Source organism: Thunnus maccoyii, chromosome 15 (genome assembly GCF_910596095.1).
Source record: "Thunnus maccoyii chromosome 15, fThuMac1.1, whole genome shotgun sequence".
NCBI classification, from domain to species: domain Eukaryota; kingdom Metazoa; phylum Chordata; class Actinopteri; order Scombriformes; family Scombridae; genus Thunnus; species Thunnus maccoyii.
The window spans coordinates 16309904-16332837 of record NC_056547.1 but is presented as its reverse complement, the minus strand read 5'-3'; the positions used below and the strand labels follow the sequence as shown (position 1 = coordinate 16332837).

At 40.2% G+C, this 22934-nt stretch overlaps 1 protein-coding gene across 2 annotated transcripts in view; it reads right to left on the bottom strand.

The window, feature by feature from the left end:
• znf704 (zinc finger protein 704) overlaps positions 1-22934 on the bottom strand; it is a 53198-nt gene that overhangs the window by 11064 nt on the left and 19200 nt on the right. For both annotated transcript variants that reach the window (XM_042435794.1, XM_042435793.1), the window contains exon 3: positions 464-567. In XM_042435794.1, the coding sequence (XP_042291728.1) occupies positions 464-567 (104 nt within the window). The remainder of the gene's footprint in view (positions 1-463; positions 568-22934) is intronic.

Genomic DNA, 22934 nt, shown 5'->3' with positions numbered 1-22934 from the left:
GCTGCATGTGTGCTCGGTTGAATGGGCGGTCGGTTGGTTGCACAGACTATCTAAGCAGCTGCGTGTGATGGCAGTTACGGGGCACTTTGGATTTCCGCCACTGTGTCGTGTGGCAGAGATCCAGACTCTATTGTGCTTTTTCTGTGGATTTGCAAAACTCTTGATGAGAGAATCCTAAAGCACAGCAGGTGGCGGTAATTTATCAAGTTCAGCTTCCATGTGCGTTCACAAGATAACAGCTGTGAGGGAATGAAAAGTCAGTGTATAGCAGAACGTAGACATTATATGCTTAGGCAGAGCTGCTTTTTTGTAAGTGTTAACTTTTTATAACACGTCTGCTTTATTAGAGATCAGATACATTAAAGCTTAATATTAATTAAAACCTGTGATTTTTAACATATATCAGCTAAAGCCTGTTGTGTCAGAGGGTCTTTATCTGTTGTTTAGTAGTTGAGATACTCACCGCTGACTTTGACAGGTGGACTCCTGACCAGTGGGCTGGTAGAGAGACTTGTCAGTACCATGGCAGCCGTCACCTTGTCCATGTCTACTTCTTCTTCAGACCGTCTGTCAAAAAAAAAAAAAAAGAAGAAGAAAAAGAAGAGATCTTTACTGAGTGTCATCTGCTGACACTACATTATCACACTGAGAAAGAAAACATTTGATGAACTCACAGGTTTAAAGCTCAAAGTACTGCATGCTGCTTTTCATATGTGGATTTTAACAGGCGACACAATAAACACGTTTGGACACAAGGTGTGTAATACTAAAAAAACAGTGACTCTTCTTCCGTTCCCTGAACCAGATGTTTCTAGACAGAAAGCAGCTTGAACTCATTTCTCTCAGCTCTGAATACTGCTGCACTGACTGCGACATAAGCTGCTAATTACAAGTTGAAGTTTTTATTTTTTATCCTTTGTGGGCGACTGATGCAATCATCCAGAGAGACAGTTAAAGACGCCATTAGAAAAATCAACAGCCAACAGCTAAATATGCTGCTTTACAAAACAAAACGCTTAACTAGTGTTATGCTAAACTAGACTGATGGGGGTCTTGTGTTTGATTCCTAAAGCCTGTATTATGAACATCAGCTAAGCGCTACAGTACACACACTAACCGTCCATATGACGACATAGAATACACATATTTTTCTCTTCTCATTAGTGCTCACCAAATGCACACTAGAAGACAGGCGTCTTAATCCTCTCCCATGTATCCTTCAGAGAGAGGCAATCCCCGTGATCAAAGAGATGTCAATAGCTTTATTACTGACTGTATACCTATAATACATTCACACTATTAATGTAACAAGCTCTCTGTGTGTGTGTGTGTATTGTCCCTTAGCGAGCAAGACTTTGATGGTGTGTGGAAGCCAAATGATCAAAGTCAACTCTATTACAATGAGGAAATATCCTGCTGCCTTAAAAAAAAAAACACGACATCAGCCATCACTAAGTTTTCACAGCCTCTGAGATCAAACAGTAGGCTATACTAGATCTTAATTGGTATACATCCAGTACAGGAAACTGTTGAAATAAACAACCTGTCTTACTTTTCCAGGAATTGTCAAATCATAAATAAATGCCCACTTAGTAATGAGAGGATAAAGGATCGTACAAGTTATGCAAAATCTGTGAGAAAAACACTTTTGTCTGTACTGACACTCATCTACTATGGACACTTACAGTACCAGTCAAAAGTGGGAAAACTTTTGACTGGTACTGTAAGTGTAATTTCTCTTTTCATGTCATGTTGAAGCATTAAATAGCATGTACAAAAAATCATTTCTGTCCAAATGTTAATTAGGTCTTTAAAATTGAGGTCACTATTTGCCCTCAAGAAAGTGTGTTCGTCCAGAATTCCTCTTCTTAAAGTGCATTTAGACTGAATCTGAAGTAAAAGCTAAAGGCAGCATAAATGCATCCAAAGTCGTTGAGAAGATGCAAACATGTGGATTTGTTCTACATGGTTCAAATTAAAGCCAAGACTCATCTGCTGGTGTTGAAAATAATTAAACATATTCTAAAAATTCCCATTTAGTCTGAGCCGTTGGTCTCGATGTCAAGAACAGGAGCTGAGTTCAATAAACATCTGATTTGTGCATTGGCTGATTGTGGCTCAAATGAGTGCTGATTCAACAATTTGTAAATAAAGGAGGAGAAATGTTGAATTGCATTTGACATAACACACTTATGTTTGAACACACTGGGAGTTTATCTGTCTTGAATCTCCTTAAGTGACACAACTCAGCTAAAAGAAAAGAAAAGAAAAACCAGAAAAGTGATCAGGAAAGTGACCACAGGACCACAGGATGTGTCTCAACCCTGTGACAGAACTACAGCAGGAGAAGTAAAGCAGGAAAAAACAGCCTATGACAGAATTTCTGGTGCTTGCAAAAGAGAAAAAAAACATGTCAAAGGTTAAGAGAAAAGAGGATCTCATTAAATTAACTCATCAGTCATCTTGCAGTGGCACAACATCCTACTGTAAAACATGGTGGGGGAAAAAAAAACAAAACAGGAACCACAAAGAGATTCTTGTGAGGAACCTTCTCAGAGCGTCACACACTTTCACTAGGCCAGCAATTTGTGCTCAAGCAGTTCATGAACCCCGCAGTATAAATTCAAAAACAACACTGGGGAGGCTTAAAAACAACAGTGTGAAACTTGTTGAGTGGTGCACCCGAAGCCCAAACGTGACTCCTGATATTTATTTTTCGAATGGCTTTAAGGCACAGATGCTCTCCATCCAAATTGACTTGAGCTTGAGCACATCTAGAAAAAAAAGGAGGGTTGAGGCCCAAAATCCAGATGTGCCAAACTAACAGATGTATCTAAGAGGACTAGAAGACTCAAAAAATTATATATATTAAATTGAAATGCTCCTACAAAAATAAATACCAGATATTTTTCAGAGCAGTTGTTCATTATTTGGACTGATGAGCTACTGACAGAGTTTCATGCACCTCCAAGAGTTGAAAATGCTGGAATTGCTTGTCACTTGTCAAAAAAAGAGACTCAAATAGGATTCACAGAGGAGAGTTTCTGGTTGTGTGCTGATCGGTGTCAGCCAACATCATTAAAAATTATTCATTCAGTGTGCTGAAAAACATCCGACTGCAGTGTGAAGACCATCACCGCTACCTGGTCTCCTCTGCTGAGGTGGAGACACAAACTTGAGATGCATATGCAGGCAGGTAGGCAGTATGTCTCTGGGCTGCTAGCGAGGGTTTAGGGTCTCTGTTTGCAAACTATGAGTTAAAGAAGCTAACTAGGCTAAAAGATCAGTTTCAGTATCAGAGAGCTCATGGTCAATTGTGCACAATATTGATAAAACAAACAAAACAAAGTTCACCGGGTAGATTTCTTCATACATCTGTGATAAATTTCACCAACAAATGTCGTGGATCTTTAATTTATGAAAAAAAAAGAACTTTCTCCTAAATTTTGCTTTCTAATAACTGATCCTCATCTTCCTTCTGTTTAAAAATAACATGGTATATTTTTTTATTGTGAACAAGAATTTTTTTTTTTCCAATTTCAATTAATTGGTACCAGAACAGTGAGTCAGTAACAAGCTGGATAATGTTGACCACAGATATTTATATCAATAGCAAAACATTCATACATACAATACCACTTATGCATATAGCCATGGGACAATTAGTGTATTGCTCAGTAATTTTGCACTGTAGTAAATGTTGTGTACAGAGTCTCATTGTCGATAATTTCCTTGTAAATAAATTATAGCTTCAAAATCAATGTGGGAGCTACTAAAAGAGTATTTACTTATAAAACAGAGAGGTTGCTTTGCTTGAGTGGAGAAGAGAAGAGAAGAGAAGAGAAGAGAAGAGAAGAGAAGAGAAGAGAAGAGAAGAGAAGAGAAGAGAAGAGAAGAGAAGAGAAGAGAAGAGAAAAGAAGAGAAGAGAGCGCTGGTTAACAAAGAAACAGCCTCAGCCTCCATTAGCTGATGTCTAGTTTATTACCCTCTCCACAGTTGAATATGATGTCATTACAGCCTCCACATAAATCAGGGGACGAAGCCGTGCACACAACTGCCACTTTTACCCATAACCCCCAGTCTGACGACGCCGTAAAACCACTTCCTGGTCACCTTGGGAGGCCATCATGTGACTGTAGATATTATCTCCATGGCAACAGTGACAGACAATAATTACACGGTGCTTTGTCTTTCTTGAAATATGAAAGAGTAAATCTCAGAAAAACACATTAGAGGACTAATAATTAAGATGTGATGTATGAGAGGGAGTAAGAAAGGGAATTTCCCAAATCACATTTGTCATTAGTGGTCTTATCAAACTTTGTTTCCAAGTGCTTATTATGGCTATAATTAACACACGCTGAGTGTATGTGTGTGTGTGTGTGTGTGTGTGTGTGTGTGTGTGTGTGTGTGCGTGTGTGTTAGAGAAAGACATGTTAAAATGCATGATACATGTGACACAGGAGACATGGTGGGATGGTTAATGGATTGGTAAGTGAATTCTGATAAATGAGTTTCATATGTTGGTTTGTGTGCGCCACTGTATGTGCAGCTGTGTGTGTGTGTGTGTGTGTGTGTGTTTGTGTTCTAATATTCTTACTTCACTAACTTCCAATAAAACATCTTCCCATATCCGACCCCTGAGGCCTCCTAAAAGGAACATTATCGTGGACGTACAGCTTCATCATCACAAAACTTGAGAGAAAGAGCTTGTTCACTAATGCAGATTACATGAAACAGACCCGTGTAATTTTATCCTGCTGCTGGCAATTAATAAATGGAAAATTAGTTTATCTTCAGGGGCCAAACAAACATATTAGTTTATATGCTGTTAATGTTGTTAATGAATTTAAAGGCAGCCGTATGACCTATTAAAAAGCTCACAGACTCTTTTTTTTAATTGTCATATACTGTATTCTGTCTAGGTAGCATCAACATATGAATCATCTGTGTCTTTATTTAAATCCTACCATTAACAGATTCCCATTAAAAATGCAAACATGTTTTACTGGCCACTGGACAACACTGTTATTAGGAGATAATTTCACATTTTATTACCAGAATCGTTAATATTGCATGTTGTTTTCCTCCCTAAAAACATGCTGTACGGTTTCAATATGCAGGAACATTGTTTTTTTAATTACAAATGAAATGACAAATACAAAAAGTATTTATATGGTTGTAACTAACAATTATTCTCATTATAGATTAATCTGTCTCCAATAATAGTTTTACTTTAAAATTTGAAATGTCAGAAAACAGTAAAAAAAAAAAAAAAAAAAAAAAGTTACAATTTCCCAGAGCCTTGTCTTCAAATGACTTGGTTTGTTCCACCAAAGAGATTCTGTTTACTATCAACTAAGACAAAGAAAACCAGCAAATAATCACATTTGAAGCTGAAACCGGAGCATGTTTGACAGTGAAAAAGACCTTAAACAACTGATCAATCTTGTTGTAAATTAATTTGTCAATTAGCTAATCAATTAATCGATGTTTCAGCTCTGAAGACGATACATTCGAGTAGCCAATACACACTGCTTCCTGTGTATTTAATGTGTGATTACATGATGGAGATAACGGAGCCTCTTAAACATGATGTTACTAGCTCAAAGAAGATTTCTGTATTAACAAACTGAATGTGTCTTTGAATTTCATAACTTTGAGCTGAAATTTGCACAGTTGGATTTGAAATTTGATCACAGTACAAGTGAATGAGAAAGCAGATATTATCCAGTAGTTACTGAACCAGTCAAGAACTACTAGACCTCTCTCACTACAGCTCTCTCTCTCTCTCCCTCTCTCTCTCTCTCTCTCTCTCTCTCTCTCTCCCTCTCTAAAAAAAAAAAAAAAAACCAAGTTGATCCTTGGCTGTTGAGAAAATTACAAACACATGTTGATGATGATAAAAAAGACAAACTAAAGCAGTTAAAATTAGAACCAGAGATGAGTTGGGATTCACCCTTTGATGGTAGGAAGATACAAGTAAAACAACAGCTCCCTCTTCAGGGGTTTTGATGAGTTTGGTGGGATACATGGCTGTCTTCCAATCTGCCAAACAGGCTCCGCATGTGTGTGTGTGTGTGTGTGTGTGTGTGTGTGTGTGTGTGTGTGTGTGATGAAACTTGTACTTCCCCTGACAGATGTGCCAACTCCTTTTTTTAGGTGCCATAAGTGAATTCAACAAAACAAAGGGCCTGCATGGGAAGATGGGAGGCAGGCTGTGTGTGCGTGTGTGTGTGTGTGTGTGTGTGTGTGTGTGTGTGTGTGTGTGTGTGTGTGTGTGTATGAGGCCAATTCGCCACCATTGCGGGGGACAGGCAGTGTCCAGTTTCAAGCAAAACACTGCGCAGCGAGAAAGACAATAACAGGGGTTCAAGTTACTGTGGCTAGTTTGACAGGTAGATGGGATCCAATGAAATGTGGGTCTGTCTTTTGTTTTTTCATCACATTTACAAGTTTAGTCTGATGTTTAAGACAGAAGAAGTGAAAGAGAGTGCCATTATCTTTTAAAAAGGTAAGACACTGTTAACCTCTTTCTTTTAAGAACTACTGAATTATTTATGAAAGAGCTATTTTCTTCTGGATGTTTATAGTAAATGCAGCCCTGTGAGATTGCTGACAGAACAGTGAACACCATCATCATCTTTCTCTGTTTTCTGATGCATGTCACATTATTAGGCATTCAAACAGATACTCCTTAATTTAAAAAAAGGAAGTCACTGAAATCATTTGCTCCCTAAATCTAATACCCTGTTGAACATGCTGTGAAGTCCTTATCATCTGATAGATCATTGGTTACGTAATGGCCTGAGTATTTAGCCTCTTTACACACTTTAAGGGCAATACCAGACAGGGAGAAATCAGGAAAATGTCTCCCCTACTTCTAACAATCGTAATATTACTCTTATTTGCATTATATTTGATGTCATGTGGTGAACATACCCTCAATAGGTGTTGAAGACCAGCACTACATGGACAGAAAATCACCAAACCATCTGCGTACATAAGGTGATTAATGAGAGAATTACCAAGCATACACCCTGTTCCACATCCATTTAATGGCATTGACAGATCATCCATATAGATGTTAAAAAGAAATGGAGATAAAATACCGCCCTGTCAAACTCCATTATTCACATGGAAAGGAGCAGATACAGAATTCTCCCATTTTATTTGCATCGTCTGATGTGCACACCAAAAAACCAGGATTCTCACTGGAAATCTAGGAACCCTTCTATGATACAATTTGTTAAATCATTTTTCATGATTTATACAGTCAAACACTTTAGAGGCACCAATAAAACATTTTAAAAAATGTGGAATTTCACCTATTGTATCTATCTAAAATCTCCTTTAAGGCAAAAATACACACATCACTGCTCTGGCCTAGTCAGCAGACTTCTCTCCAGCACTTTGAATAGAGAGCTGGCCAAGGCTATAGCCTATAATTCTCTGAGCTGTTTAGTTTACCAGCTTTATCTTTAATGACAGACACTAGTAAAGCAGATAAAGCTAAAGGGGCTAAAAGGCTAATGAGGGAAACTTCTTGGATTTCAGTCCAGAGTCAACAAAAAGATCCAAGGTCACATTCTTGACAAGTTCAAATGTAGCCATGTAGTGCAATCCACCGTTTAAAATTTGTTATCTTTTTTAACAAACTCCCTCAGACTACATGGGCCAAGGTCAATCTTCATACACACACACACACACAAACATGCAAAAAAAAGTAGCTTGAGATTCTATGTCACCCAAAAACTATCAATCAGCTCTAATGAAGGCAGCTGAAAGGTGTGGTGGATTACAGGAATTTGAAACACAGGCCAACGCTGCCAAGCACACCCCTCACTCCTACACTCCTCTCTCTGTCCTCTCTCTCCTCCTCCTCCCTTCACCCCTGCTGGACTGACTTTCAACTCTCTCTGCCTCTGTCTCTCGCCTTTACTGACTTTCCCTCCCACACTTTGAGCTTCTTCGAGTTTTGTTGCAGCAGATCACACAGCGAGGAGAGTAAGTGAGCGAAAAAGACAGTGAGTGAGGGAGTGTGTGTATGTGTGTGTGTGTGTAGCTGTGTATGCCAGTGTGTGTGTGTGTGTGTGTGTGTGTGTGTGTTTGGGTTGACCTGTCTCTTTGATGCTGAGCGGTGCGAGGAGGTCTCGTTTATTACAGCCACTGGACTATGACGCCTATTTCCTCCTCAATAAGCTCCTATAAATCTGAAAGCTCCTCCTCTACCATGTGCTTATCTGATCTCTTTCCCTCTCTCTATCTCTCTCTCTCTCTCTCACACACACACACACACACACACACACGCACACACACACAGATGACATCAAAACCACAAAAGGAATCTGCATATGACACGGGGCAAACATGCATGAAGGGCACAGCTTTTGATTGGCAGATGTGTATGAAGAGACACACAGGAATTTTCCTTGACATGCCCGTGTGCATCATTCAGGCTCTGGAGATGTTACAGATTACAATCCTTTGTGGGAAAACACTTATCCTAAAAACTGCATCGTTATAAAACCTGAGAAATATATAAAGGGACATATTATAACACTGTGCCTATTCAATTTCCTGTGAAGAGTATTGTTGTGGCTGTACACGCGAGATGTGTATGTGTGCAGTCTCGGTCCACACCTATGAGGGTGTTAGTGAGGACAGGTGCCGCCAGCAGCTGCAGGCTGATGTTTGCTTCATTGCAAACATGAGCGCATGGGTTACAAGAGGGATCCATTTCTGGCCACAGTTGGAGCTTTACTGCACATGGAGAGGATGTCGTAAATAAAAAATCTTGCTATGATGTCCTCTGTTGCTTTTAATGGCCACGTTTTTGTTTTATACACTGAGATCATAAGAACAGACTGTCTGCTGTTGGTGTGTACATACTGACACTACTTCTTTTTATTGTTTACATGTATTTATCTATTTTTCTTAACCTAACATGATATTTCTTGTCTTAAATAACGGAACAATCTGTTATTTTCAAAAAATAGTTATTTTTCAGTTTGCAAAACAAATTGTGTTGCTTTTTATAACTGATTTATTATTATTGAGGCCCAGTTACTGATTGAAATGTAATTTTCAAGGTTTTTGTACTGTTTCTCAAATGGAATATATCTGGATTTCAGACTGCTGGTTGGACAAAAAAAAACATTTGGAGATATTCCTGTTTTTTTTTTTTTCCTCCACTGTTTTCTGACATTTCATAGTCTGAATGATTAATCTAGAAAACAACTGCCAATGAAAATAATCGATAGTTGCAGCCCTATTGTTTTATACTTACTAAAAGTTTGGATGCATTGTCAACTCTACAGGTGGTGTCAGAGTTAAAATAAGGTTTAGAAGTTAAGATGTAACTGGTATTAAAATCAGACTCCGTTACAGTATCATCCATACATACACTTTTTTTTTTCTGGTTTCTGAAGTGCACATCTGTTCTGGAAGCCACACACACATACACACGCACATACATAATCAAAGGACCAAGTCATCTTCCTAGCCATAACAACATATGCACTGGCCTGGCAGCCAGCTCCTTGAAATAGGAGCCACGGGCATCTTTCCCGTCACACAGACTCCGCTTCTGCTCCTCAAGCAGCAGCACCAAACCTCCATCTGATTCACTGTAACTTGAGCTTTACAGTGAACTGTAGCCCGGATCAGTGCTCCTACACTGCTGGGGAAAAAAAAAAAAAAAAAATCGCCCCATTTTCATAGAAATATCAAGGAGCCCTCATTTAGAGTTGATACATCACAATGTAAACATTCAAAAAGAATCTGGTTTTAAATTACAAGAAACACGACTGAGAAGAGAAGTAGAATATAACCAGAAAACAAAGTTACCCACTGCATGAAGAATTGATTTTACAATAATTTAATAACTGTCTTGTTTGTACATTTGGGGGAAACATGATCACAATGAAAAGCCTGGACTGAATTATCAGACATGACTGGAGCAGCAGAAGTTCTTTTTTAGGGTGAAATCACCCTTTAACCTTGTAATGAAGGCCACACAATGGGTCTCGTGCAGCAACGTTCTCTTAAATTTCTCTTTCATTTTCCTTTAATCTTCTGTTAAGAGAAAAACATGAAATAAGTCAACTCCAGATGCACCAAACGTTCTTAACCATCCAAATCTGCTCTTACCAAGGTGTGCTGAATGATGGTAAAGTCCCCTAAACTCTATATAAGGACAGATGTTGAGCTCTGGCACATGGACAAGAATTGGAGAGATGCCATCAAAAAAAAAAAAAAGGCTGTAAGAAGAAGAACTTCAGCAGCAGTGAAATCAACATACGGTTAAATAAACTCAAACAAAGTAAACGTGATTTTCCAGAGCGTCAGTAAATCAAAAACCCAGCTGTGTCAGCAGAGGGACGCACAGTAACTGAAATTAAAAGAAAATGACTTGACATGAAAATGGAAGCCAAAAAAAAAAAAAAAAAAGCATTGCCCAAGCCAAGCGCTCCATGATGACAGCTGGAGGAGGACAGGAGGAGGCGGCGGTCTCGCAAGTCGGCATAAGAATTCAAGAAATAATTGGAGAGGTGGCACTGACAGGTGTCCAATCAGACGCTCCACTTGACAGCGATGCCGCTTCAGGTGCATCGGTTTCTAAACCCCACCGACACAGAGAGTTATCTGCTGCCAGGCACATCAGGGCACTCAAGACTCCACCAGCGATGCATTCACAGACACACCAGTTGCTGATGGTACATTTTGCATGTTTATGTTGGAGAGTTACTGTATAAACACCCTAAAATTCATTTATACATATACAACTTTTTTCTACCTGTGGTAGTTTATAGGATTATTTGCTGTTATTTCAATGAAAACTCAAACATCTGCCCACAAATGTAATAATCCAATCATTATAATTAATCTAAAACATATAATAAATTTGATTATATGATATTCATACATTTTTTGATGTTCCTCAAATGTAAAACGTATGTTTTCACTGGACAAACATTTTGTAGAATGTGAAAATGAGATGTTTTTTTCTTATCTTGGTAAGAGTGCTCTCGACTACTCATAAAATGTTCTCTTAATTAAGAGAAGAGCAAAAATAAGAAAACTTTGGTGACTGCTGAATGTTGAATTTTGTGTTGCTCATTTGTTATATTTAGTCACAATTGCAAGTGTGTAGTAGGTCATACCTCAGTTAACTTGCACTGGAAAGTTGTCTCTTGTTGGACACATATGTAAAGACAGTCATGGTTGTTTGATTGACATTGCTAATGACATAATAGCATGTGATTTCTTTCTAAAATAGTTAGCTGGGGACCTCAAGAAAACAGTTGACTGTAAGTAAAATGAAAAATTCAATGTTTTCTCTTGATTTGCACTGAAGATTTGTGGATTTGCGTAGATTTTTTTGCACAAACCTTTGGCTAATACAGAACAACTAACAGTGTGTCACTCATTTTAACTGCTCGACATGGTTTTTTACTTCTACTTACTACAAAAGCTAGAAGATGGGATTAACTGGCTTCTAGAGCTGCCACCTAAACTTTGATGATTGCAATCATCAGTCTAGAAACTGAATTGTGGTGGAAACAGAAAATAGTGATGAAAATAGAGGACAGTGATGCAGAACGACTCGTTTTCGTTTGCTGTTCTGACGCTTTCAGCTCTGGTGCTGAACGTTAGCAAAGGCGGCTAAACTACTTTAGCGCCAATAGCAGCTCCTCCCCTACAGCTTGCAACTCAGAGCTGATTTGGAAAATTCAGAGACAGGTACAACCCCACTGACTTCTCGGTGTCTTCTTTGCTTTGGGAAATTTAAAACAAAACAACAGAGCCTCGGGAGATTCCTGTGTTCCAGGGCTGCTAGATTTCACTTTCATTAGTGAGGGCAATGAAGACATCATTATGAGTCGTTGCTGACTTTCAAAGCATTCGAGATCAAAGGCGGAAACAGGACTGTGTTCAAGAAATTGCTTTGTGCGATTAATATCAAGGAAAGCCGAAGACCGCAGACTATTCTGCAGACATGAAATACGTGGCATTGGTAGAGTTTCCTAATCAACTCTCTAGAGGTTGAGCAAAGTGTCTTTAGTTTTCCTTGCGGGGAATGTAACACACTAATAGGTTGAGGGCTTTCTCTCCAACTTATTATTTTTCTTCTAAAGTTTAAATTGTCATTTTGACTGATCAGTCTGTGTTTCTGGAACAACTCACCAGTGCACCCCCAACCTTCTATCTGACTAACATCTTTAAAAGTCAAGAAAATACTACACTACTACTATAAACACACCATAAAGAGAATTACTTACTGAATATATAAGGCTGCTCACATATAGATTACAGTGGATGATCAAGTCATTAAGACTCAACAATGTTATTGCCGAGAGCCACAGCGTGTCTGATTATCAGCTTTTGCTAGCAGCTAATTAGCTGATTATGCATTACCATGTTTTAGTTGTCTTTCTCTCTCTCTTCCAAACACGCGGATGCATTTTTACATGAGGCAGCGACAGTCTATGCAGATGGAAACAGACACATACTGTTTGTTAGTTCCCTTTTTCCAAACAACAAACACATTACAAGCAGATAGACACACACACTTCTTCATGAACGCCCTCTGGTGAGACTAAAACAGGGCGTGGCGTACATTAGCTGGGCATGGGGCCAAAGACCCTCTGTGTATGTGTGTGTGTGTGTGTGTGTGTGTGTGTGTGTGTGTGTGTTTGTGTTGCTTCCTCATGTGTCTGCAGACAGACAGTTGCAGCTGTACAGCAGCTACACTGAACTATTTGCAAATCAACAGAGCATGTTTTCATCTGCACATCCGTCCGTGTTTCGCTTTTCCTTGGACCCTTTCTGTTTCTAGTGCGCTAAGAGTTGATGAGATATGTTTCACGCTATAAATGGATAAATAAGGATGTCGACCTTGACCTTGTGACACACACAGCCTCTCACCCAAATACAGTTTTGTCTGTGAGGAGTTTCATTAATGGTATACAGTATGTGTTTTTCAGTCGCTGGCTCAGCGTCTCTTAAATCGGAGTAGAGCAGATCTCCATTAGAGACACAAAACAAAAACACAGCCTCCAACCCGTATGCTGCTCTTTAGCCTAGTTATCCATCCACACATCACACCGCTGGGAAACAGAGCTGAGCACACACACTCAAACGCACACATATAGGGACAAGACTTACACTCATGTGCACACAAAATTGGAAATCTGATCATATATGTAAACAGCGACACATGCGCAGGAAAGAAACAAGTAATCAGCTAAACGAAAGCACAAAAAATGTGGTTTAAAAAGCCCTTTAGTTTGTTCCATTTCTGACAGCATAAATCTTAACATTTATATCATCACCTGGACCTGTCTATTTGAGCTAAAGTGAAATAGTCAAATCAATTTTATTTATATAGCACAAACTCACAAATCTGCCTCAGAGGACTTTACACTCTGTACAGAATATGACACCTTCTATCCACAGACCTGAAATTTGAATAAAGTAAATTCCCCCCAAAAAACCCTTAACGGGAAAAAAAGGAAGAGCAACAGAGGACAGACCAACCTGAAATAGATTTTGTGTGCACAGAGTAGTCCAAAATAACAGCGAAATTACAATATGGAAAATCAGAATCATAAAATACGAATCCAGAAATACTCAAAGTCAGTTGGGCTTAAAAACAATTTACTAAAAACACAAAAGGGATATTGAACCTTTTGAAGGGTGCTGCTAATTGTTGGTTTATAATCTACATTTTTATCCTCTATATCAGTTTAATTTTTTTGATCAGTGTTACAAATACTAAGCAGCAGTGTGTCTCTGTTTATTGCATAAAAACAATCAGCTAAGCTCCATAAAATCTGTCAATATTCGTTATCAGTGTCCACTTCTCTTTTCACTTTTCTAATAAAATGAAGAGCATAAAAAGAGGCACGCAGGACCATTTCGTTTATGACACTGCGTGATCCTATTGTATGTGAATAGATAACCTTTGAACTTGAGGGTAAACAGGTCATGACAAAGGCGAGCTCGGCTGTGTGTAGCGACACTAGACGGCTCAGATGCGGGGATGGTGAAGTGTATGAAAGAATAAGTAGCGCATGTATGTGTTTATGTAGGACAAAAGGCTGCAGGGTTTAAGGCCTGAGGCCAGATACATGTGTAGATTCATACAGCCGTGCGTTTGCATGGTTGTGTTTTATAAATCTCAGTCGTTGTGGAACTGGGCGCATGTTCATGAGCCTCATTTCCACTCTCACCATTATCTATAAATGGATGAAAACACACCCTTGGAGTAACTACAAGAAACTTTTGTGTTTCCTGTGGACAAAAGCGGTAATGGTTCTGGGAATGTAGACTGCATTTCCCATGAGCATCCCCGCCTTATCTCGTAAAGATCTTGACCTTGCATTTGTTTTGGAAGCGATTGAAAGAAAGACGCAACTTATTTTTAATACTATTTTTCTTTTTTAAACACAGCTGTTTGCAGGATGCATAGTGATGAGATAGTTTATCTATTTGTAAGTAAGTAACAAAGTAAACCTTGTTTTAGTACCGTTCATACAACTAGTTTACATGCAAAGCTGCATTCACACCAAATTCAGCAATGCAGCACCTTCCCACAGAGTTGTGAGGAGCGGTGGGTGAGCTTATTTGTGCTGTAGAATGTAACCGACATGAAACAATAAGAAAATAATGTTTTATTTCTTTGATTCTTTGAATCATCAAGCAACATCACGTTTGTAAATGTGTCTTTGATTGGCATCTTACAGATATCTGTGTAAACACACACACACAAAAAAAAAAATCACACAATCAATGCAGCTAGTTGTCAACTGAAACAAACAATGTTTTAGTAAAAGATCCTGTCTCTCACCTTATATTTCATCTTCACCTCATCATCACCCTCAGCTTGCTTTAGAAAAACATGTGTACACCTCATCTGAAGAATGTGTGAGGTGCGCACATTCTGTGCTTATAATTACCGGTTTATGTGCGGGAAATAGCGTATGCATGGTTTTTGTGTGTACGCATCGTTTGTGCATCTGGCCCAAGGTCTTCACTGAGCGCATGTGTGCGAGTGTCAGGTTGATGTATATAAGTCCTGATTTCTTCTCAAAGACAGAGTTACCCCTTGAGCAACAGAGATGAGGGGAAACGATCATCCACTCTCTCCGCTGCACTTTACCTTTTAATATGCCTTTTGATTGACACATACACACACGCGCGCTCCAGTAGTGTGCCCTAGATTTGCTCTATAGGTTGGGGTTCCTATATCCATCCTACCCATTGGGCTTGGGATGAAAACACACACACACACACACACACAACATTTGGCAGTTATGCCCTAGATTGGAGCTATAGGTCGGTGGTCGCATTTAAGTCCCAGCCTCTGGGCCAGACACACACACACATACATACATACACACCACTAAAGGGGTTCCCCTTCACCCAATATTACAGTGGCAGACGAGGAGAACAGCAGGTGATGACAGACGTGCAGGCTGCTAAACAAAAACAACTTGCAGTCAGATACTAGATGAACAATGATGATGAGATTAATATTTTAGTCTATAAAATGTCAGAAAAGTTAACATATTCAAAAGTGTCGTTTTATACAACTAGCAGTCCAAAATAGTCACATTTGACAGTGAAATTTTAGCATCTTTGCTGGAAAAATGGCCAAACAATTATTTGATTATCAGAATAGTTTGATTACTTCTCTGATGATCTAATCAGTTGTTTCAGCTCTAGTCAGATGTGCTTGTATATATATTTTTCATACATTTTTCATATTAATCTCTTCCAATTCATATTTATCTACTGAACTAATCCTGTAAGTGTTCCTGTTGCATCTCAGCGTACTTTCCACAGAACCGAGTCTATACTTGAATCAAGCAAGCACCTTCACAAACAAGTTTGAAAATACTGTGAAATGTGAACAGATACAGTCTTGACTCCTCTTTTGAAGATGAGCTGCACCACACAGATGTACATCAGCAGCTTTCAAAAGCAGACATTGTGAACTGTTTGTAAACTGCATATTACCAAAAGCCTTAAAATTGAGGAGAACGTGAGCTCCCGATCCATCGTATGTCACATAATCTCCTTTCTGCTGGGCACGCACACACACGCACACACACACACACAGACACACACAGACACACACAGACACACACACACACAGTGATGGGCTTTCCCTGAATTGATGCTGCTGTATGCCCTAATGAGCAGAGGGAATACACAGGATCTCACTGCTCTAAGCTACTCATTTGACTTTGTGTGTGTGTGTGTGTATCTGTGCATGTGACAGCATGTATGAGTGTGTGTGAGTAAATGTGTCACTCTGTGTGAGATGTTTATGTTTTTGCTTGCAAGTACCTGCGTGCACAGATGCCTGACTGCATGCCGGCAAATGTGAATGTGTTTGAATGTGTGTGAGAAAGAGAGAGAGTGCCAGTATGTGCGGTGAGGGGGTCGATCACTGATGTGAACAAAGGCATCAGCTATGAGAGTCATGACGACCTTTAGAGCGGCTTGCTGGTAAATATTCTCTCTCTCTCTGCAACCCCCCAACCTCACTCTTTCCTCCTTTTTCCTTTCTTCCTCTCTCTTCCTCCCTGTGTCCCTCTACCCCCTCCTCTCATCTGCCCGTCTCTCTCCATCACCTACCTCCATTTCTCTCTCATGTTGGATCAACACTGTCCATCCATATGATGCAGCGCTGGAGTAAACAAAAGGAAGTGGCTAGATGAATGAAGTATCTGAGCTGTGTGTCAGAAATGGAGTAAATGAAGAGCCTGAGAGTGTGTAGCTGTGAAAGCAAACATCAGAGGAGGTCTTTCTCTCTGTCATGCCCTTTTCCTCTGGCTTGGCATCGCATGATTTATTTCTGTTGTGGCAGATGTAACCATGCTGACCCAAAACAGGGCTTAATTTCAATATCATAGTTCTGACTCTGGGAGCTTATTGAACTAAAGTCACGGAAACATGAAAAAAAGTGCGATAAAAAAAAGAGCTTCAGAATCAAACCAAACTAAAGTATAGCTTACATTTGGACAATATGCCTTCACACAAAATGGTTTTATATCTTTTTTATTTCAGTATAGTAAATGGATATTTAAAACAGATATTTCTTGTGACTGAGCTGCTGCTGCTCACTGGAGTCCCAAAATATCTAATGTCCTCCTGGATATCAGCATAACTAGTCACATAAACAATCAAGGCCACTGCCAAGAAGCCTGGCGGCCTCTAAAAATGTCACATGCTGCGTTTTGTGCGCAAAATAAATTTGGCATGTTTTCTGGTTTAGAATACTCATTACAAAAGTATCATTATGATGCCACAAAATGCTTTCTGTGGCATCATAATGATACTTTTTACTTAAAGTGAAAGAACTTTGGATTCGGTGCATGAAACTTGTTAAATATTGTTTTGATGACAGTATTCATGATAAGATCAATGTTAACTGAAATGTAAGCAGGTAGGATGACTTTACTTGTTTGCTGGTCATTTTTTTGTCATGTTTTTATGGGCTGTGTACTGTAAAGAGAACAGGTCAATAGTGGAAAATGATCTTGTAACCTGAATACAGGTGGAGCAATCAAGTCTCATCAAGGGTCTCCTCTGTCCATCTCCACATTTGCTTCTTTCTCCCTTTCTTCCTTCAAGGATTGCGGGGAACCTGCTCCTCCAGCTACCTTTCACCTCATCAGCGCATATGTGTGTTTGTGTGTTCGTTACGGTGTTTAGTGTTAAGTGCAGTGGTGATAATGGGGGTCGCAGGAGCTGGCCCTGAGTGCTCCTTTCTCTCTACCTGCCCTCTGGACACACACACACACACACACAATCTGCCAATAAGTGCCATAAACCACACAGACATAAACACACACAAGCACCCTTTTATCGCTGCTGAGCTTGATTATAAACACCTTCGCTGTAACCACAGCAGACTCAGACAGACACACGCCCCGCGCTTCCATACACACCTCCAGCGTCTCTGCTCCCAGGAGAGCGATACACACACTGGAGGAAGGGGCCTCTTTCCCAATTACACCTCGAGGGGGGTTTAGCTGTGTGTATCAGTGTGCATGTGAGAGTGTGTGTGTGTGTGTTTGCTGAAGGTGCTCATAAAAGCCCTGGAGATTGAGCTGATGGAAAGCATTATAAAAGGCCTATCAGCTGGTCCAATCGCCTCACACAGCCTCCAGGCAGGACAAAGGATCTGCCCGCCACTTCCACATTTACCTAAGGGCCTTTTACTTACACCCCTCCCCCTTTACTATCTCCCCCTGACTCTCCCTCTCTCTCCCTTTCCAGTTTAGTCATTTGTCCAATTGTTCACCTTTACATGCCCATAAAAAGTTGACTGAGATGCCCTTCTTCACATTGACAGTTCAACATACTTGCACCTTGAAGCTGCTCGGTACAAACGTAATTTTTAAATGTTGTGACCAGCAACGTCTTGTCCAGTGGCACATGGACAAAAGAAAGAGATTCACCCATTAGTGGTCAGATAATCAATACAGTTCACAAGCGTGTTTTGGTGCCCTTTACAGTATGTCGAGTCTTTATTTGCTGATGGAAATTGCATTTGAGAGAAAAAATGTCAGAGACAAAAGGGGAAAGTAAGAGAGAGAAAGAGAGAGGGGAAGGGTGTGTTTTGAGGGGGAAGGTCTATCATCAGGCGAGCATCATCTCTGATTAATTTACTGCTGTGTGGTATGAGGATGTGACACTAAGCGTGAAGAGACAGTCGTGACAGAAAAAATGAAAACACCAGCGGAGAGGAGAGAGGGGGGGTAGAGAGAGAAAGAGCACCCCTTCTTTCTTCTTTCTCAGCCATGTCAACAAGTCCAAACAAAGACTCCTCCGCTCCATATTCCCATATAGATCTATACCGATGCATCAAATCCTAAAGGCAAGTATGTAAAAGGAATTTCTGTAATTTTATATGAACTTTGCAATTAATAATACATGAGGAGCAACCTTTGTCCATGCTAGCCTCTTTTTTTTTTTTTTTTTAGGACGATGCAACATATTGCCTCTTGTGAATCAAGCTCTACCCGTTGGAGAAAGGGGAACAAAGTGCTCATTGTTGTTCATGTAACATATAGCGGTGAGCGCAGGGTAAGGATAACTTTACCTGAATTTCTATCAACTTAAAGCATGAGGCAGTAAGAGGACACAGCTGCAAGCAAGGTTAAGTGTAGAGCTGCAACAATTAGTCAATTAACTATTTTCTATAACTGATAAATCGTTTTAGTTATTTTTCAAGAAAAAATGCTGAATATTTGATGGTTCCAGCTTCTCAAATATGCTTGTTTTTTGTTTGCTTTGTTTTTCCTTTTCATATATGACAGTTAATTGAATATCTTAACATTTTAGACTGTTAGTCTGACAAAATAAAAAATTTGAAGACGTCACAGTGGCCTCTGAGAAATTCTGTATGACATTTTTTCACTATTTTTTAACATTTCATGGTCTAAACAATTAATCGACTAATTGAGGAAAAAATTGGCAGATTAATCAATAATGACTTATTGACTGCATTAACTTAAATGTGTGTGTGTGTGGGGACTGACTACATGTCTTGCACACAATACTAGACTGTATACACTTGAAACACATTATGGCACAAAAGAAAGAAGAGATAAGACACATATGATGCTGACAGAAACAGCAGGCGTCATAAGAATCGATAGGTCCTACAAACAAATACAAATGCTTCACATTACAGTTGCATTATTGATTGTTCTTTATTGTGTAGGACATCAACATTCTTCAAAGTGTAGCCTGCGCCTCGGTGTGCAGAGTGATTTCAACCTATGAAAGGATTTTTTTTTTTTTAAATGTGCCTCCAAGTACAGAAATATCAGCAAAACTGAAAACTGCGCAAAGCTACATAAATATTTCTGGACTCCTGAGTTGCCACCTGTGTGTGTATGTGTGTGTGTATGTGTGTGTGCGTGTGTGTGTGCGTGTGTCAGTATGCCGCTCACGTCTTCAGCGCTAATGCTTCAAGCAGCCGCAGGCGAGGCAACGAAATTGATGGACACTTTCAGGCAGCTAACGTGCCAATTGTCACTTAGCATTTGGGTCAATGCTGCAACAATTTCTGTCTGCATGAAAAAGGTAAACAAAACAAAACAAACTTGATTGTGAATACCATGAAACACGAGTAAGGGGAGGGTGTCTCTTTGCTGTCTGTCTTTCTGTGATATCATAATCACTGGTAAATGTGTGATTGTGATTGCTCCTATCATTAATCATTAACCCTTCCTGCGGGGGTTAACTGCAGATGATTGGCATATTTGCATATATAATTGGAAATGTGCATGTGTGGGTGTGTTTTGTGGGTAAAGAATCTGTATGCATGTTATGTATACTGCATGTTAATGTCTGTGTATATCATTAATTACAGCTATATTCCACATAACTAACATTTCCTGTGTAAGAGCAGGCAACTGGAAATGGACAGTAGTGATATATTTGAAGTGCGCATGCAAAAGATTGTTTTTGTGCCAAAATTTTACACAAACGGCTTGGACAAACATTCAACATGTACTTGCATCACTGTGGTTGTCACTACTGATTTCATATGCATGTGTAAGTTAGCCACACTACCTATTCTACAACGCCAGCATACAGCCCAGCAGTGGGTTTACATCTCTCTCTGTCAGTCAGAGGAAAAACACAGTCACATACACACACATAAAGCAGGCAGCTGAGAGAGGAGACAAAGGAAGAGAGGGAGGGCTAGAGAGTGTGGGAGGGTAGGAGAGACAGATCAGGGGGGATCGAAGGGGGGAAATGAGCGGGAAAGCAGAGATGGAGAAAGCGAGATAGAATAGAGCGAGTCAGGGGAGGTGAAAGCAGGAGGGAGAGAGAAAGAGAGAAAGGTGGAAAAGCAACACTGGAAAGCACATCCATCCATCTGGTCAAGGAGGGGACAATGAAAAAGAGATGGAGAGAATAAAAGAGAAAGGGAAAATGGGCAGTGATAGGAAAAAAGTGCTAGTGGGAGAAAAACTGAGACAAAAGGGGGAAGAAAGAATGGGAGATGGGGAGGAAAAGGAGGAGGTTTTCAGTTTGCTCTTTGTTTCAGAGACGATCAGTTTGACATTATCTCCAATGAAAGCAAGGCACAGACTCAACCAAGGAAAAATGTACCTGTAATCTAATATAATGTATCCAGTGCAATAAAGCACTGGCCATCAAATCGAGTACAGACGACAAAGAGTGGCACATCTTTCCGACTGAAATCCTAGCACCTGTACCCTGACATGTACTGTACAGAAAATATACAGTACAACTTCGCTCAGATAAGTGTAATTGTGACTTTAACTAAGCAACATGTCACAAGCCAGATATGAAAACAATACATAGTGAGTTATTGGATAAAAGTGTGTGCGGTTGGAGTTGAGTAAAGGAGCATTTTACTCAACCCGCCGACCCCTCCGACAAAGACCCACTATAGAGCAGCTGAAGGAAGCACCCATGTTTACATAGATGTCAATGGGAGGTCATGAATTATGCATGCGGTATGGAGGAGTATGGCTATGTAACATGGTTTGTGTGTGTGTGTGTGCATTTGTTAATGTTTGCAGACCTAAACTCCAGAAAATGATTGTGTGTGTGTGTGTGTGTGTGTGTGTCTAATGGGGGTGTTATGTTTCCCTCCATCAGCCTCAATCGCCTGCAAGAGAGAAAATAAGAGAAGGATCTTTGACAGAGCGAGGGATAGAGAGAGAGAGGGAGAAGAGAGAGAGAGAGGCCCCTGGTAAACACATCCATTTTCGGCTCACAGTGAGGTAATGCTGTCAGAGCTTCCACGACCCACACACAAATACACACACTCACTCAGGCGCGCATGCAGAAATACACACAAAGTTCTGCAGGCAGCCCTCTAGTTTGGCAGAACATTGCAGTCCCACCCGACCCAAACCCTAAAATCATTGCACACACCCCCGCTCCGATGGGAGTCAAGTTCAGCATGTGGAACCCAAATCAAAACAATAACAACCTCGTCTGCAGATGCTGGCGGCTCACGTGACCGAAGCCACTGGCTCCCATTGTTTACAGGGAAGGACGGGAGAGAGAGAGAGAGAGAGAGGGAGGGAGGTGACGAATCTGTAGTTCGACAAACTGCAGCCTTGTTAATATTAAGAGCTCTGTGGTGGTGGGGGAAGTGTGTGTGTGTGTGTGTTGAGGAAAACAGGAGATGATATGAACAACCTCTCCAAATGGGGGTTGAGGGGGCAACTTTACCAGCTGTCTTCTGAATTCCAACACCACCCCGTATGTGTTACCCACATACACACACACACACACACACACACACACACACACACACACACACACACACACACACGCATGGACGCATGCACATCATACACACAATCAGCCCCCAAAGCAAAAAGTGCCACTGCTGACTGTTCACCCCCTTACAAGCTGTTCTGTATAGCGACATGGGACAAGCTGAAGATAAGGAGAACAGTGAGACACTAACCTTTACCTTCAGGGGATCCTGTGTATCTTTGTGTTTGTGTGTGTGTGTGTGTGTGTGTGTGTGTGTTTTAACTATGCCACCACCAGCCAGCTCGCAGGTAAAGCTAGTGACTCTAATGACAAATGTCTTTGAAGAACAAAGGATGGCTGAGAGCGAGAGACAAAGAGAGTGAGTGTGTGTAAAGAGGGAATACACAGATCTCCCACAGAGAGGAGATACAGTACAACAAGCAAAGCTTTATCTTGTTTGAAAGGTTGGGCGCTGTATGGCAAGGGCCAATTACGATTTTGTGTGTTTATGAAGCAGCTGGGGTCCACCATTTAAAGTTTTGACAATTTTAGCACCACAAAAGGAGGTTTTTGCATTTCAAGGCTTTTAAATGTCATAATGATTTCTAGGGGGAAAGTCACAAGCACCAAAACACCAACGACAACAACAACAGGG